The sequence below is a fragment of the Eurypyga helias genome, unplaced genomic scaffold (genome assembly GCF_000690775.1).
Source record: "Eurypyga helias isolate BGI_N326 unplaced genomic scaffold, ASM69077v1 scaffold8854, whole genome shotgun sequence".
Lineage (NCBI taxonomy): Eukaryota > Metazoa > Chordata > Aves > Eurypygiformes > Eurypygidae > Eurypyga > Eurypyga helias.
In genome coordinates this window covers 58,272-72,342 of record NW_010244302.1, presented here as the reverse complement: position 1 = coordinate 72,342, position 14,071 = coordinate 58,272, and the positions used below count along the sequence as shown (strand labels likewise).

The 14,071-nt window shown below is 38.6% G+C and overlaps 1 protein-coding gene across 1 annotated transcript; it reads left to right on the top strand.

Annotated features, from left to right (window-relative positions):
* Window positions 1-662: 662 nt before the first annotated feature.
* FRRS1 (ferric-chelate reductase 1) lies at window positions 663-11,540 on the top strand. The gene is made up of 15 exons (XM_010149697.1): window positions 663-858; window positions 1,074-1,210; window positions 2,656-2,750; window positions 3,418-3,568; window positions 4,220-4,399; window positions 5,275-5,373; window positions 5,887-6,034; window positions 6,577-6,693; window positions 7,472-7,587; window positions 7,875-7,961; window positions 8,914-9,011; window positions 9,173-9,231; window positions 9,990-10,133; window positions 11,281-11,342; window positions 11,448-11,540. The coding sequence occupies exons 1-15, from the start codon at window positions 663-665 to the stop codon at window positions 11,538-11,540; spliced, it is 1,782 nt and encodes a 593-aa protein (XP_010147999.1).
* The last annotated feature ends 2,531 nt before the right edge of the window (window positions 11,541-14,071 follow it).

Sequence of the window (14,071 nt, the reverse complement as noted above, 5' to 3'; positions counted from 1 at the left end):
TTTTTTTTTTTTTTAATCTAAATCTTTATACTAAATTCCCACTATTGCATGTATAAAATCTATTTCAGACATCTGGCAGCTTTGGTTTCCCTGCAGAAAGAACAACTTGTTTCCTCAGAATTTTTTGTCAAATGTGAAGAAATAGACAGGAGTTGTGGAAACTAATGACAGTCTTTAACACAGTTTGAAGCTGGGATTAAGAGTGGGCTTGATCCTAGCTGCGTAGTTCCTCAGTATTGTGGATCTTTATACATTAATGAAACACATTTTAAGAACCATCTGTCCTGTGCAGATGTTTAAGGGCCTGGGATTATTTTTTGTGTGAGAGACAGAATGGGAGAGGCGTAAGCAAAAGGAATTGAAAAAGTGATGTCAAAATGCACTGAGAGAAATAATCCACCCAGTGGATGGAGGGATCCATCTACTCTCTGTACTCTTGATGGCCTGAAACGTGTATCTGTGAACATTCTTGCTAAGTCTGGCAGTTACCAGAAGCACATATTGCTTTTACCTTCTGCAGCTGGGAATAGTGTCATGTGCATGCTTTTGTTTTAAACGTGTTTTTAACATTTAGTATTCAACTGACTCACTTAAGGTTGAATGGTGATCTGTAATGTAAATGCTTATTGTATTTAATTGCCTGTAACTCTTACTTTATGCAGATGGAGCTGTCTGGCCTTGCTTTTGCTGTCTGGATGTCTATTTGCTTCTATGCATCTGTGGATGGCTATCCAAGTGGGAAAATAAGAGAAGCCTGCACTAGCATGATACCCTGTCATGGTAGCTCTCCACAACTGTCACCTGAGCACACCATTACAGTGAATGTGACTAAATTTAAACCAGGGGACAGCATAGAAGGTATTGTGTCAGTTATAGCTGAAGAGTTTAATTTATTGTTTCTTTGTGTTGTAGGATGTCTTTACTCAGTTATACTAGATCTGTTTAAGCTGTTGAATTTTGTTCAGCTGATTCATTTAGTACTTGTAAAATGAGCTTATGGTGTCACTATTGAAATACTTCATTTTCATCTGGACACTATTTCAACTTCCTTTTTATTTTTATTCTTGTTTCAGTTCATCTGTCTGGACCAGATTTTGAAGGATTTTTCATACAAGCCCGGGATGCAGAACACCTGGATAGCCCTGCAGTTGGTTCTTTCATGTTAGTTGACCGGAAACGTTCTCAACTTCTGACATGTGGCCGTACCAAGGTATAATCTAGTGTCTTAAAATGGGACATCAGGCACTGCGGTGTTTGTACCAGACCATGTCTGTAATGGGACAAAACTAAGCTATGCAGTCATCTTTGGGCTCAGTGAGTCTCTCAGGAAATTTGTTCAATTTGTAGAATAGAGGCGTGTCTCACTGCAACTCTGTCAGACTATTCTTCCAAGCCATTTACACTATTCTGGTGATAGAAGGCCATTGACTGTTGCAGGAAGATGCAGCATTTATAACAATTTTTACTTGTGCATGATGAATGTAGTGTATTTCTGGCTATTGTACTTGAGGAGCACATGCTGTATTTGCTTTGAAGAGGAGAGTTATCAATCATTTTCCATGTTTGTTAAGGATATAGAAAATGTCTTGCAGCAAGGAAAGTTTAGGGCAGTTATTGTGGTAAACACACACTAGAATACACTATCTTTAGTGTTGCTCTGTCAGTTACTGTTAATGGAGCCTTCTTAGTAACAGGTTAGATCACAATCTTCAATATCCCTTCTAGATAAATTGATACTGCCTCATGTGCAAGAGAGATGAGCTCTGGCTAGTGTTTCAGCAACCTGCTTGAACTTCATGAACATGTCCAGTGTCATCTGAGCTGATGTGGACAAAGTTCTCAATCTGCCTAGATGTATTTTTTTTTCTCTCCACTTCTACGCACACCCCCTCCCCCCTCCAGTGGCATCCAATCAATACATTGATCAATGCTGTAAAGCCATGAGTATGTCTGGGTTGTGCCTCCTGTGTTCTGAAGACTTAGTTCAGTGCTGACTGATCTGTTAACCTTGTGCAAATAAATGTCTGACCTTGGCTACTTTTGGATTTTGTCCTCTAGAATATTAGTTCTGTTCTCTGTACAGTTACTGCACTGTCCCTTCGTGCTCTTACTGTCAAAAAATGGAGTGTTATCATACCATTTCTGCATAAATCCTGCAGGGACTTGTGTTTTGTCACTGGAGTCTTCTGGATTAAAAGACTTCTAGTTGTTCCTTTTAGCCTTCAAGTTTGTTAATATGTGTAGGTTTCAGTGGCGGACTTCATCCTAGTTGATCATGATTGACTGGGGAAATGTCAGTTGCACTGTGTCTGTGCAGTGTGACAGGTTTAGATTAGATGTCAGGAAGAAATTCTTCACAGAGAGGGTGGTGAGGCACTGGAACAGGTTGCCCAGAGATGTTGTGGATGCCCCATCTTCAAGGCCAGACTGGATGTGGCTTTGAGCAACCTGGTCTAGTGCAAGGTGTCCCTGCCCATGGCAGGGGGGTTGGAACTAGATGATCTTTAAGGTCCCTTCCAACTCTAACCATTCTATGATTCTAATACTGTGTCTGGGATTTATCTGCAGCCTGTGATGACTTAGTGACTGTGTCACTAGGGAGCTGAAACCTCCCTATGTGCCACTGTGTAACTCTTGATACGTGTGTTTTTTCAGAATTCAGCTGTCAGTCACACAAGTAAAGCAAAAAAGAAATACATAAAAGTTTATTGGATTGCTCCTGGAGTTGCACCAAAACATGTACAGTTTCTGTAAGTAAATTTAGTATTAGTTCTAGCTTATTAAAATGCAAATAAGGTAAACCTGTAGCATTGTTTTTGTCAAATACTGGCTAGCAATTGAAAAGTGTCCTTTGACTAATGGCTTGAAAAGTCAACACCTCTTGGTCGCCGCAGAGTCGACATTGGTGCAGACACTTGTTCTTTAGAGAAAGCTTGGAGATAATTATTTTTATGTTTGCAGGGATAGTAGAAGGGAATTCAGAAGCTAGTTTCTTTAACATTTCTAGTTACAAGCATGAGAAGTGAGCAGTGTGTATACAATGTTAATTTTTTTTTTTTTTTTTTTGGTGCTTGTACCTAACGAGAGTGTGTATACTCTCCTGTTGTAATACTAGCTTTTTGGGAACTAATGGATAAAAGCAATGCAACTCTTCTCTGAGTTGTAGTCTGTGCTACAGGCTTGAATGTTTCTTGCATACAGTAGAGCATGCAGTAGCATGTTTTAAAGTTGTTTCCACTGAGATTTCAGATATTTTCCTACTTTAATCTCTAAAATGGTAGATATCTGCATAAAATGAGGGTTTTACAAATAAGTTGTACAAACTATAGAAGCTTTTCCTCTTTGCTTTTTCTTTTTAAAGTAAGAACAGGCTGTTGAATGTATACCATAGTGACTCTGTGTGTGGTGTTTTTTAAGAGCCACAGTTGTGAAGAAATACAAGACTTTCTGGGTGAGGATTCCTGGTCCCATTGTTTCGCAGCCTAATGCACCATCCCCAACAACACCTTTGTATGCAACATCAGAGGCTATATCAACTTCACACCCCGTTTCCTACTTATCAAAGCCAGTAAGTAATTATAAACATATATAATGCTATTTTTAATATGTGATCAGTGGTGGTGTTTAATGAAATCATATTGATACAGCCTATTGACAAAAAGGGAGAGATGAAGTAATTTACACATCAGATAGCGTAAACAGCTACCCTCCTGTGTTAGTTGAGTTGCTTGAACTTGTGTGGGTTAAATGTTGTAACACCACACATGGGTCAGAAGGTTGATAGAACGTTTAGAACTTAATGGTCAGAAAGTGTTATGTGCACCTCAGAAGAGAAGTGGGTAAAGACTTGATCTTGACTAATAACTTCCTATTTAGTGACTGCAGACTCAGAAAATTCTTTCTATGAGTTCATGTATGTTACTAACTTCCATTACTGATTAGAAAAACTTCCTTTGGTTTACAGTTTTTACTGTCTTTTCCAAGTTACTATTCTATCATAATGTCTTTAAAGGGAAAATTCAATCTGAGTATAAGTACAGCTTGGAACTAGTCATTGTTTTACCTGCTAGTCCTGGGATAACTGTAGGGATTCGTTAAGAGATTGGTATGTGGACATAGATGGCATTTCTTTGCTGTTCCTTGTATACTTCCTTCTAGAATGGGGTAGAAAGGGAGGAAGAAGAAAACTTATAACTTGTTTGTTTGCTTAATTGTCTAGTTTAATGCATCAAATTGTGGAAGTATGAAGTTCTGCATTAGGAACCCTGCAAACTGTAATCCTGAAAGTGCTTCCTGTTTTTTTCTATCCTTCCAACAAGAGAGGAGTTCAGTATTTATTGAAATGAGTGGTCCAAGTAAAGGATATTTAGCATTTGCATTGTCCTATGACCAGTGGATGGTAAGTAGTATTCTACTACTTTAGTTGCTTTTGTGATCCTAAAGTTTGAATGGCTCTAGCAAAACATGCATATGGAAATCTGAAGTGCTGCTGGATGTCATGCAAAGTAATCTCCCATAGTGCTGAAGGTTGCCTTTTATAGGTGGATATTCAGTTTTAGCTCAGGACTGACAAGTAGTATTCCTCCATGAATATATGTCTTATCAGATAGGTTGGATTCTGCTTTCACAGTAGCTGACTGGAATTCCTGGTTACATCAGGCTTTGTTATCTAGCCAACAACCCTCACCTGAGCTGCTATGCTTTCTGAAAACCATTTGTATTTCAGTGTTTGTACAGGAGTGACTCCATTCAATCTTAAGGTATTTAGAACAATTAGAAAAAAGGATCTTTAAAGTCAAGGGATGATGCTGTTGACAAATGCATGATCTATAAACTAATTGTTGCAGAAAGGAGGTGCTGTATATATTCATACTCCTAGTAGAATAACACTTGGTTCTTAACAATTGTCTTTACATTTGTGAGGAAAACCAACATTTAATTAAAGAAGGTTTTTAAATAACATCAACATCCATCTCTCTCTTATCTGGTTAATTTACTAAATTCTAAATAAATAAAGGAACTGCTGATAACTTGATGGTTACCAGGAGAAGGGGGGAGTATAAATCATAATGTGCCTTACTATGTGTCATCTGTTTGACTTATGTGATTCCTTTGTAATACGGAAATGTTTGAAAGCTGGGAAATAATAGATTGACAGCTAGAGAAATCCGTCTCAGGTCTTACTGCATATATTATACCTTTGTAAAGATTTTGGAGACTACCAGAAGTGATTTTTATTGGGCTATAAATACATTTTTCTTTTAAACTCTCCAGGGTGGTGATGATGCATATCTGTGTGTTAATGAGGACCACCATGTTCATGTAAGTGCTGCCAGTCTGAAGGGGCGGAGTCCTCCTGTTTTGGAATCAGAGGTACGTTTGAAAACAATTAAGACACTTCCACAAATGTAGGGTTGAATTTATGAATGGTATGCTGCTGCTTTGTATTTACTATTTGTAAATAATGAGGTGGATCCATAATTCTTTACGGTGAGATTGGTTGGTCTATTACTTCCCAGTAAATGTTACCTTTGGAAGTCTAAAAAAGTCACATGGTGGGAGCTTACTCTGAGGAACTTTGTACCCATTATTATTCTGTCCCTTTTCTAGGGCTGCAGGTGCAATTGATATCTCTGGTTAAAGGTTATAAGGGGAGATTATTGTTATGAGCTGGAAAAATTAGTGGTGATGAGTCCAACCCTTATGTTTCTGGTTGACTTACTGCCATACCTTCTAAGTTGGTATGCAAGAGATTTTTATCCCCTTCCCCCTGTCATTGCTGTTCTTTGTGCATCAGTGACACTCTTGTCTCTTGCAGGGTTACTCTTAAGCCAATTACCCTGCCAGTCTGAAAAGAATGGATATTTAATGTCTTCTGTTTCATAGAATGCCCTTGAAGATGTGTCATGGAGGCTTGTGGATGGTCTTCTTCAGTGTTCTTTCAGAAGGAGTATTCGTCTTCCTGCTTATAGAGAGAGGTTTAATCTGGATGCCAGTTACTACATCTTTCTGGCAGATGGGGAAGCTAGTGAAGGTAAACTTGACTTGAAGATGGTTGCTTTTCTTTAACTCATTTAGAGCTGTTCAATCACCCGTATGTAAGAGATGGCTTAGCTGATCATTGCTATCTGAACAAAGGTTTACAAGTTTGAGATACTTAGCCCAGTCATCTTTACTGCCTCTCTGGATCATGGGTTTGCTTTTGCAAGTTATAGTAAACTTAATGATATATGTGTTGTATACCAACTTGTTACTAGGAACTGTTAGCTTCTTGAGAGCTGGCCACATCTTTTTATAATGGAGACTGGCATCTAAGGAAATTTTTCTTCACACCTTCTGCGTGTAGTGGGTAAAGCATTTGCTGTAGAGGGGTGAGTTGGTTCTTGTACGTTAAGTATGCAAGACAGTTTAGATGACATCTTAGGTTCTTGCCATACTGTGTGTCAGAAACTTAGTTTGTATGATTATGCTTGCATAATCACAACAGGGCATGCATTCATAAATAAGGAGTGGGCACACTTACAAGTGAAGTGGCTTTCATCAGCCATAGATAAACTGCTTTGTGTCACTGCCTAGGTGGACTAATACGCAAACATCGTCATCAGCCTCTGATTACCACTGGAATGTACAATGTCACTGGCCTTCCTCAGGATATCGGAGGTTCCCGGTCCCCACGACTTATGAAGGCTCATGGTAAGCTGCAACTTCTAGTTTTGCCTTCCAGTTCTAGACTTGCTGAAACTGCAGAGTTAAGTTTTCCTCATTGTTGCAGAGTAGGCATTTAGGTATTTGGCATTTGTGTTATATGTGCTCTTGGCTAGCAAGACCTGAGACTGAAAAAAGAGTAAAATTATTAATAATTGTTCATTTCAGGAACAGCGTTGTCAGGTGTTTTGGTACACCACCCCACCTGCCCGCCCCCCCCGGAAAATGAACCTGCATTTGTCTTTCATCTTAAATTTATAATTAAGACTTGTTTCTGCTTATCCATCTCTGGTTTAATTTGTTCTAGTTGCCTTACCGGTTTAATTCTATTTGAAATGGAAAACCCCTTAATTGACAGTCCAGAGCCATTGAAGTTAATGAGATGTTTTTTCTCTCACGGTATTGGGCTTTAAAGCAGGTCCATGAGAGAGCTATCACTCGTTCCTTGTCAAAAAATTTGTAAGAAATGTCACTTTTCATCCTCTGCTGTCTGAGTTTGTGACAGAACAGCATCTCTCACCAGTAGAAATGCGCGGTAGCCAGAGCTGCTCTGTCATGCTGTGTGGGCATGGTATGATTTACATGGATGATTCTGCCCTTCAGCAAGGTAAATGCTGTGAAGTTCTAGTCTGAACCCGGTGATTAAAAATTTCACTGGTAAATTCTGACTATAGGCATACAGACTAAACTATTATGGAGCCTTTGAAGCTGTACTCATATGCAGCTACATTACTTACGTTTACCTTGTATTTTTTTCTATTTTCAGGAGCGCTAATGTTTGTTGCTTGGATTACCACAGTTAGTATTGGTGTTATTGTTGCACGATTCTTCAAACCTGTCTGGTCTCATTCATTTCTGTTTGGAAAGGAGATGTGGTTTCAGGTGGGCAAAATCTCCCCATATCTCCAGCTGTATTTTCTAGCTTTATTGTAAGCAGAATTATACATGTACTAGATCCAAGAAGTAGGGGTTTAAACTTGGTGTGATTTTTGTCTTTGTTTAAACTTATAAAATGGAACAATTACAGATCAGAATTTCACTTACTTTACTAGTAAAAGCAAAGCCTAAGAGGACACCAAGACCATCTTTATCTGTACATACGTTAAACATATTTTAATGGCTTATTCAGCAAGCTGTAGAGTTTCTAAAACCAAACTTTACTTTCCTAGGTGCATCGTATGCTTATGTTGACCACAGTCATGCTTACAAGCATTTCTTTTATCTTGCCCTTTATATACCGAGGAGGTTGGAGTCAAGTAAGTGTGTGCTTTTGCTTTGATTTACTCAAATGTAAAGGTTGGACCAAATGAATGAGGAGGACGAACTTGTTACAAGTATTGCAGTGGGAATTGCTGATAAAGTTGTACTTAAGTAGCCTGGTTTTAAATGCTAGCAATACAGAAGAGAAATATTGCCTCTTATCTAGAATTTAACAACTTCAGTGCCTCCCTGACCCAAATAAAGTCCTTGTCCACAGTTTCTTTATGCAGTAAAACAATCTTTTTCTTATTTTCTTAGACAACTTGAACTTGGGAGGGGAGTGAGGATGGGACAGTTGACTTAATATGGTAAACCTGCTGGGAATAAGTGTTGTTACGAGCTTGGACTTGAGTAACTGTATCCAGGGATTAAACTTAGTCTGGAACATTAGATAGATTGGGATTGTATACCTGTTGCTGTCACCTGTAGAATATTTGGTGCAAGGTGATATCAGAAATTGGAAAGTCTAGAGAGTGTCCATATTAAAGGTGGGAGAATGTGGTCATAGGTATAAGCTAAGGAAGTTGAATGAAATATTTAGGGTTAAGATGAGAACAGATAGGGTGAGAGGGGAGGCCACTGCTGGGAGGAGTTATGAAATAGCCTCTTCTGAAGACACAGGATTGGGGATGAGGAGCTTGGAGCATAGCTTCTCCAGTCATATTGTGCTCTGCTGTTCAGCTGGTAGAATTTCTCAATATATTGTTTCAGAAGGGTGAAACAACTCTGGGCAAATGTACTGTGTCTCATGCTGCCAAGGAGAACCATCTCCATTCAACTGCAGGACAACTTACTGTATCCTGTCATCCCTGCCAGTCTAAACACAGTGCTGCTCCGCCATTATAACTTACTAATACAAGCATAAATTAAATTGTTATCTCTTTGCTATTTTTTTATCTGTGTGTTTATATAGATACGCTATTAAAGAAAAAATGTCCTGTGTTTTAGCAAGCAGGTTTTCATCCCTATCTTGGCTGTACTGTGATGGCCCTGACAATCTTTCAACCACTTATGGCAGGTTTCAGACCATCTCGTCACGCGCCAAGGTACGTGAAACTCAGTAAGTTATAGCCACAGGAATTAAATATGTCTGTTTCTTTAAAAATTCCATTTACATTGAAAAAGATATCTTTAAAGTATGTAACAATGTTCTTTATTTTTTACCCCCAAACTGTGTAATCTATAAAATGCTTTCATTGTTTTGTAGGAGGCAATTGTTTAACTGGTTTCACTGGAGTACTGGTACAACAGCTAGAATACTAGCTGGTGAGTAGGAGTAATAATTGTAGCTCTCTTTTAAGTGATTTAAAGGAACTTTGTTCACTCTCTGTGCTATTGGCCATCTAAAACATCTGTGGACATCCAGTCCATAATTTTCATCTCTGAAGATTCTTTTACTTGCTGACCATCTTCTGTGTGAGATTTAAGTGGCCATCAGATACAGCTTTAGGGAGTAAAAGTGATTATGTAAAACCAAAGAAATTACAGATAAATCTGGACGATCTCTGTAATGAGGACCTGCTCTTGAGTAATTTCTTTTTCTCTTGGGAGACTTGAGGATGGACGTTCTTACAGTAACATAGTTCAGTGTTACTTAATGGGAGAGGGGAAACTCACAGAACCAGAGGGTGTGTTTAATTCTATTAATAGTGACAAGTTTCCATAGGCAACTTAAGCACAAATAATGTTCTGTTGGTAGACTCAAATGCCAGTGTTTGTGTGACTGGGATGTGACAGGGCACTGAGCAGGATGAAAACGATCTTGGCTTTTTTCTCCCTGCCACGCAACCCCACCTACACCACCTTTTAGCTGCGTGGACTCCTTTAACCTCATTCTACCCCACCTACACCACCTTTTAGCTGTGTGGACTCTAACCTCATTCCCCAAGTAGGTGTAGGCAGTTAATGGGAAATCTATTGCTGAAGGTGTTGAGATTTTTTTGTGGGTGGGTGATGTTTTGTTTTTTTTCCAATTATCCTGGCTCAACACTCTTAATGTCTTCTTGTCTTGTTTTATTGATTAGTGGTGACTATGTTCTTGGGAATGGATCTACCAGCACTTGACCTACCAGACCCATGGGACACCTACACATTGATAGGTTTCGTAGCTTGGCATGTTGCTATTGATCTACTTCTGGAAATACACAGTTACTGTCTCATACATAAAGGTACAAACTCAACAAAACTATTATTACCTTGCCTGGTGAGGGTGGTGCAGGAGATGTAACAGAGTGAATTGAATGTCAGGAGGTGTTCTTTGGTGTCTAACTTGGAAGCTGAAAGGGAATAACTCTTTGAACAATAGTGTCGTATCTTCTGTATAAACTAACATGGGAGTAAACCAGTTTACAAGACCAAAGGGTTCTGTAAAAGTTATTTTGATGCAGTTTTAAATAGTAGCCTCTTATTTCTCAAACCACAGTTCATAGGGGCAGACTGAAATGCGTAAGTATTTTTCCAAGAACCTGTCACTGTTTGCCATGATTTTGATCCCAGGTGGGTAGGTAAAGTCCAGGTTAATTCATACAGATTTAATCTGCATTTTATTATGACAAATTGCTGGTGTGAATGGCTGTTATTTTTATGAGCAGAATGATCACAAACTTGAGCACAAATGCTTGCAGTTCTGACTGAACAGGGGAATGAAGGTTAAATCCTTAGTCCTGTGTCTAGTGAAAAGGCTGGTAGTAATTTTATGGGACATTCTTAGCTTCACTGGCTAATGTCACTGATCAGAGATGACTCTGCATGTGTAAATGAGCTGTCTGTAAGGCAGAGATGAGACACTTTGCAGAACTGAAGAAGCATGATTAGTTAAAAGGCTGTGTAAGGTGGCACGTGGAGGAGTGATTATAAAAGATTTGAATTTAAATTTAACTGCAGTAATTACTTCCTAAGATTAGAGAAATTAACCTGAAATGTTTGAACAATGAATGTTCATTTGTTGGCTAATGGAAAATACTTATTAATGAAATCTAGTTATCTTTAATTGAGAAGGAAAAGTTTTAGACAAAACATTTGTTCTGTTCCGCTCAAACCTCAGTGTGTTGATGATTCACTCTAGCAAAAGAGATGAAATGTTTTGTCACTTAGTGTCCAGAAATTACTTCTGACAGCTGACTCCAGAATAATTTTTCACTTGTGCTGTAAGCATGATCGTATAGGTCATGAAATGTCACTTGAGACTTACAAATGTTTTTCATATTTGATGCTGTATAAGACTTAATCACTTAGTCACAGGATCAAGACTTCTGCAGTATAAAAATCTTCCTTTTACGAGCAGACTTAAGTGGGTTTTTTTCTTCCCACTAACAGTTGAAGTGATAGAGGATGACAGAGTACAGATACTGCAGTCACTCACATCTGCAGAGGCTGAGGTAAGTCACAATTTCGTAAGTAACTACTACAAGATAGGGTGATTCTTTATTTAAACCAATAAAAAGACTGACACTTCTATGACTTTTCTTCCCTTTCTCTTGCAGGGTTTTCTGTTTAAACAGATTGTGTTAACCATCTATGTTTGTGGAAATATAGTATTCCTCATTGCCTTCCTGGCAGCAATCAACCAAATATGAAATGCCATTGAGAATTTTGTGATGAAATATTGTGCAGTTGAAAAACCTGCAAGGAATGCTTTCTATTACAACTCTTCCTTCAACACCTCCCTGAAGATGTATTGAAGAATAATAGCACGCGTGCATCATGCTCGGTGTTAGGGAGAACTTGAACTCAAATGTATGGGAGGATGCTGCTGTCCTGCAAAAGCTGTCTTCTGATAAGATTTTAATGGGACTCTTTGCCTGAGTAAGGAATGAAGTGCCTGTTTTTTAAGTGGAGTAATTAACTTGATGGAAGCTTATAGTTTGAGAAGTCACCACTCCTTCGTGACTGTTCTCTAAACCTTTTGTGAATATTATTGGGAAACCTGGAAGGATTGATCCAGAATCTGCCCTGTTCACTTTATTGTGTTCTAGTGGCATATGAGGTGACAACTTCCTGCTTGTGACAGTTCTGTGCATTAAAAAAGAAAAAAAAAACCCACCTTAGTGAAAACCTGTCACAAATGCTGTTGTCTGTGCATGAGCTAAATGCAAAAAATACTCTGCTGCTTATACAAGCATGAGAGTTTGAGAACTTCAGTCCTTTAGTGACATCACCATTTGCATCACTCAAAATACTGTTCTGACCATTCCCTCTCCACTTCCAAACTATAAGGAGAAAACATGTTTGCAGTTTAAGTGCATTAAAACCAGTTGTACTTACCCAAAGCTCAAACAGGAAGAACATGTCTGTGTCTATGGTTTTCTGTGTTTTGCTGTCTTTGATTGTGACTTCTGAATTACTTTTCTGTGTGAATAGGATGGATTTATGTCAGTTGATGCTTAAATGGAAGTGAAAATATTTGCTCTGGAATGTTGCAGTTGTATTTGCATATTGAGCGAAATGTAGATTAGGAACTGGTTTGAATTCTGGAAAAGCAGCTTCTGTTAATGTGAAGTGAAAGTTCTGTGAGCTGGTATATCTAGGAGGCAGAACTGTTTTTACAAGTATATGGGAGGCATTTTTTTAGACAACAAAAGGTTGATCTAAATATGTGAACTAGGAACAGGGTACAGAAAGAGATCACATTGTTTAACTTTTTTTGGTTCATGGTTTGCCTAAGTATGGAAGGACGCTCTTGAAATGGCATCTCAGAAATGAGCCCTTAATACGCTATGCAGCACAGTGCTTTGCATTTGTTTTTTGCAGCTCTGAGCAGTTTGCTTCCACACTACTTCATTTTTGGTATTAGAAAATATTATTTTTTAGTTGTAACACTTTATATCTTCAGCCTGGGGCTGCTGAGGTAGCTGGTTGGAATATTGGATAGAATAGTAAGCAGTGAGGCCTGGCTTGGTATAAACAATTACAGCAACAACTCTCTACTACCTGATGGCCAGCTCTAAAATAGTTGTACGTCAGGTAGTGGTTCTCTCCATTTACTAAAATTATCTATTTTAATCTTTTCTTCCATCTCCCCAGATTCTCAGTGCAAACTGTTGTAGGGCCAAGTCATACTCAGGCAGCTACAAGTTTGTCTGTAGTTTGGCCACTCAAGTAACTGGTTTAGCCGTAAGGATATTTACAGAGCTGGGATTAGTCCCTTTGTCAGCAGCAGGCTGTGAGTGTTAGTTGAACCATCTCCCTTCCTCTGGAATCTGCAGAGTCAGACTGAGAAATGGGGATGATGAAGGATTATGGCAAAACCCAGGGTGAAGGGCAAATAGGTGTATGGCTAACTGTGTGTGTTTATGGGTTTTTAAGATAACTCTGATCTCAAACGCCCGGAAATCACAGGCCCTTCTAGTACTAAAGTTTTGGGGGACTCTGTTGTATAGCAGGACTTTTTACAAGAAAATCTCTCAACCTAGGCAGAACTGATGGCTTTTTAAAATGAAGTCAATGCTGGATTCTTTCTGTCATGCAATAGCTGTACTGTGTGTTTCATTTCATGTGACAGTGAACACATGGTTTTTAAAACATGAATGTGAATATCTTAAAGTTTTTTTGTCTGCTTTAGTAAGGTGAGAAGCTGTCAAATAGAAACTAGAATAGTCTTGCTTAGCAGCAAAATGGTTTGTCTGTTTTCTTTGTAGGTATTTTATAAATTAGTCATCTAAATGCTTCCTGGAGAAACTCTTACTGAAACTGAATGTTAAAATAGTTCTTTTTTCTGTAACACAGAATTTCTTTTCAAGAAAAAGAAAAAAAAGTCCTTATTCCACATCTAATACAGCTTTAAAGTTGACAGAATTATCATTTGTTCTCTGGGTAACTTGTTCCTTCCCAGTGCAAGGAATATTGCATAGTTTATGTGAGGCCTTATGTGCAATATTGTATCTGATTGTAATTTACTTGATGGAAAGGCTTGTTAATTTTGTGCAATGTTTGTTCACAACACCCCCCCTGCCCCCTTCCTTCCTGCTTGATTAGTAAGAGGAAGTAATGTGGCATTACATTCTAGCGACTTCCAGAATTTCTGGAGTAGTTCTTTGGGGGGAGGTGCAGAGGAAGAGAAAAACATCCATGGAAAGTGTTTGGTATCAGCAGGGAGGTGGGGGGTAGG

What these genes read in the sequence shown, in the direction of transcription:
- FRRS1 (XM_010149697.1), top strand. Translation starts at nt 663, where the DNA reads ATGGAGCTGTCTGGCCTTGCTTTTGCTGTCTGGATGTCTATTTGCTTC. An exon ending in TGTCCTATGACCAGTGGATG is followed by an intron (nt 4,400 to 5,274) that starts GTAAGTAGTATT and finishes TAAACTCTCCAG; the next exon opens with GGTGGTGATGATGCATATCT. An exon ending in TCACATCTGCAGAGGCTGAG is followed by an intron (nt 11,343 to 11,447) that starts GTAAGTCACAAT and finishes TTTCTCTTGCAG; the next exon opens with GGTTTTCTGTTTAAACAGAT.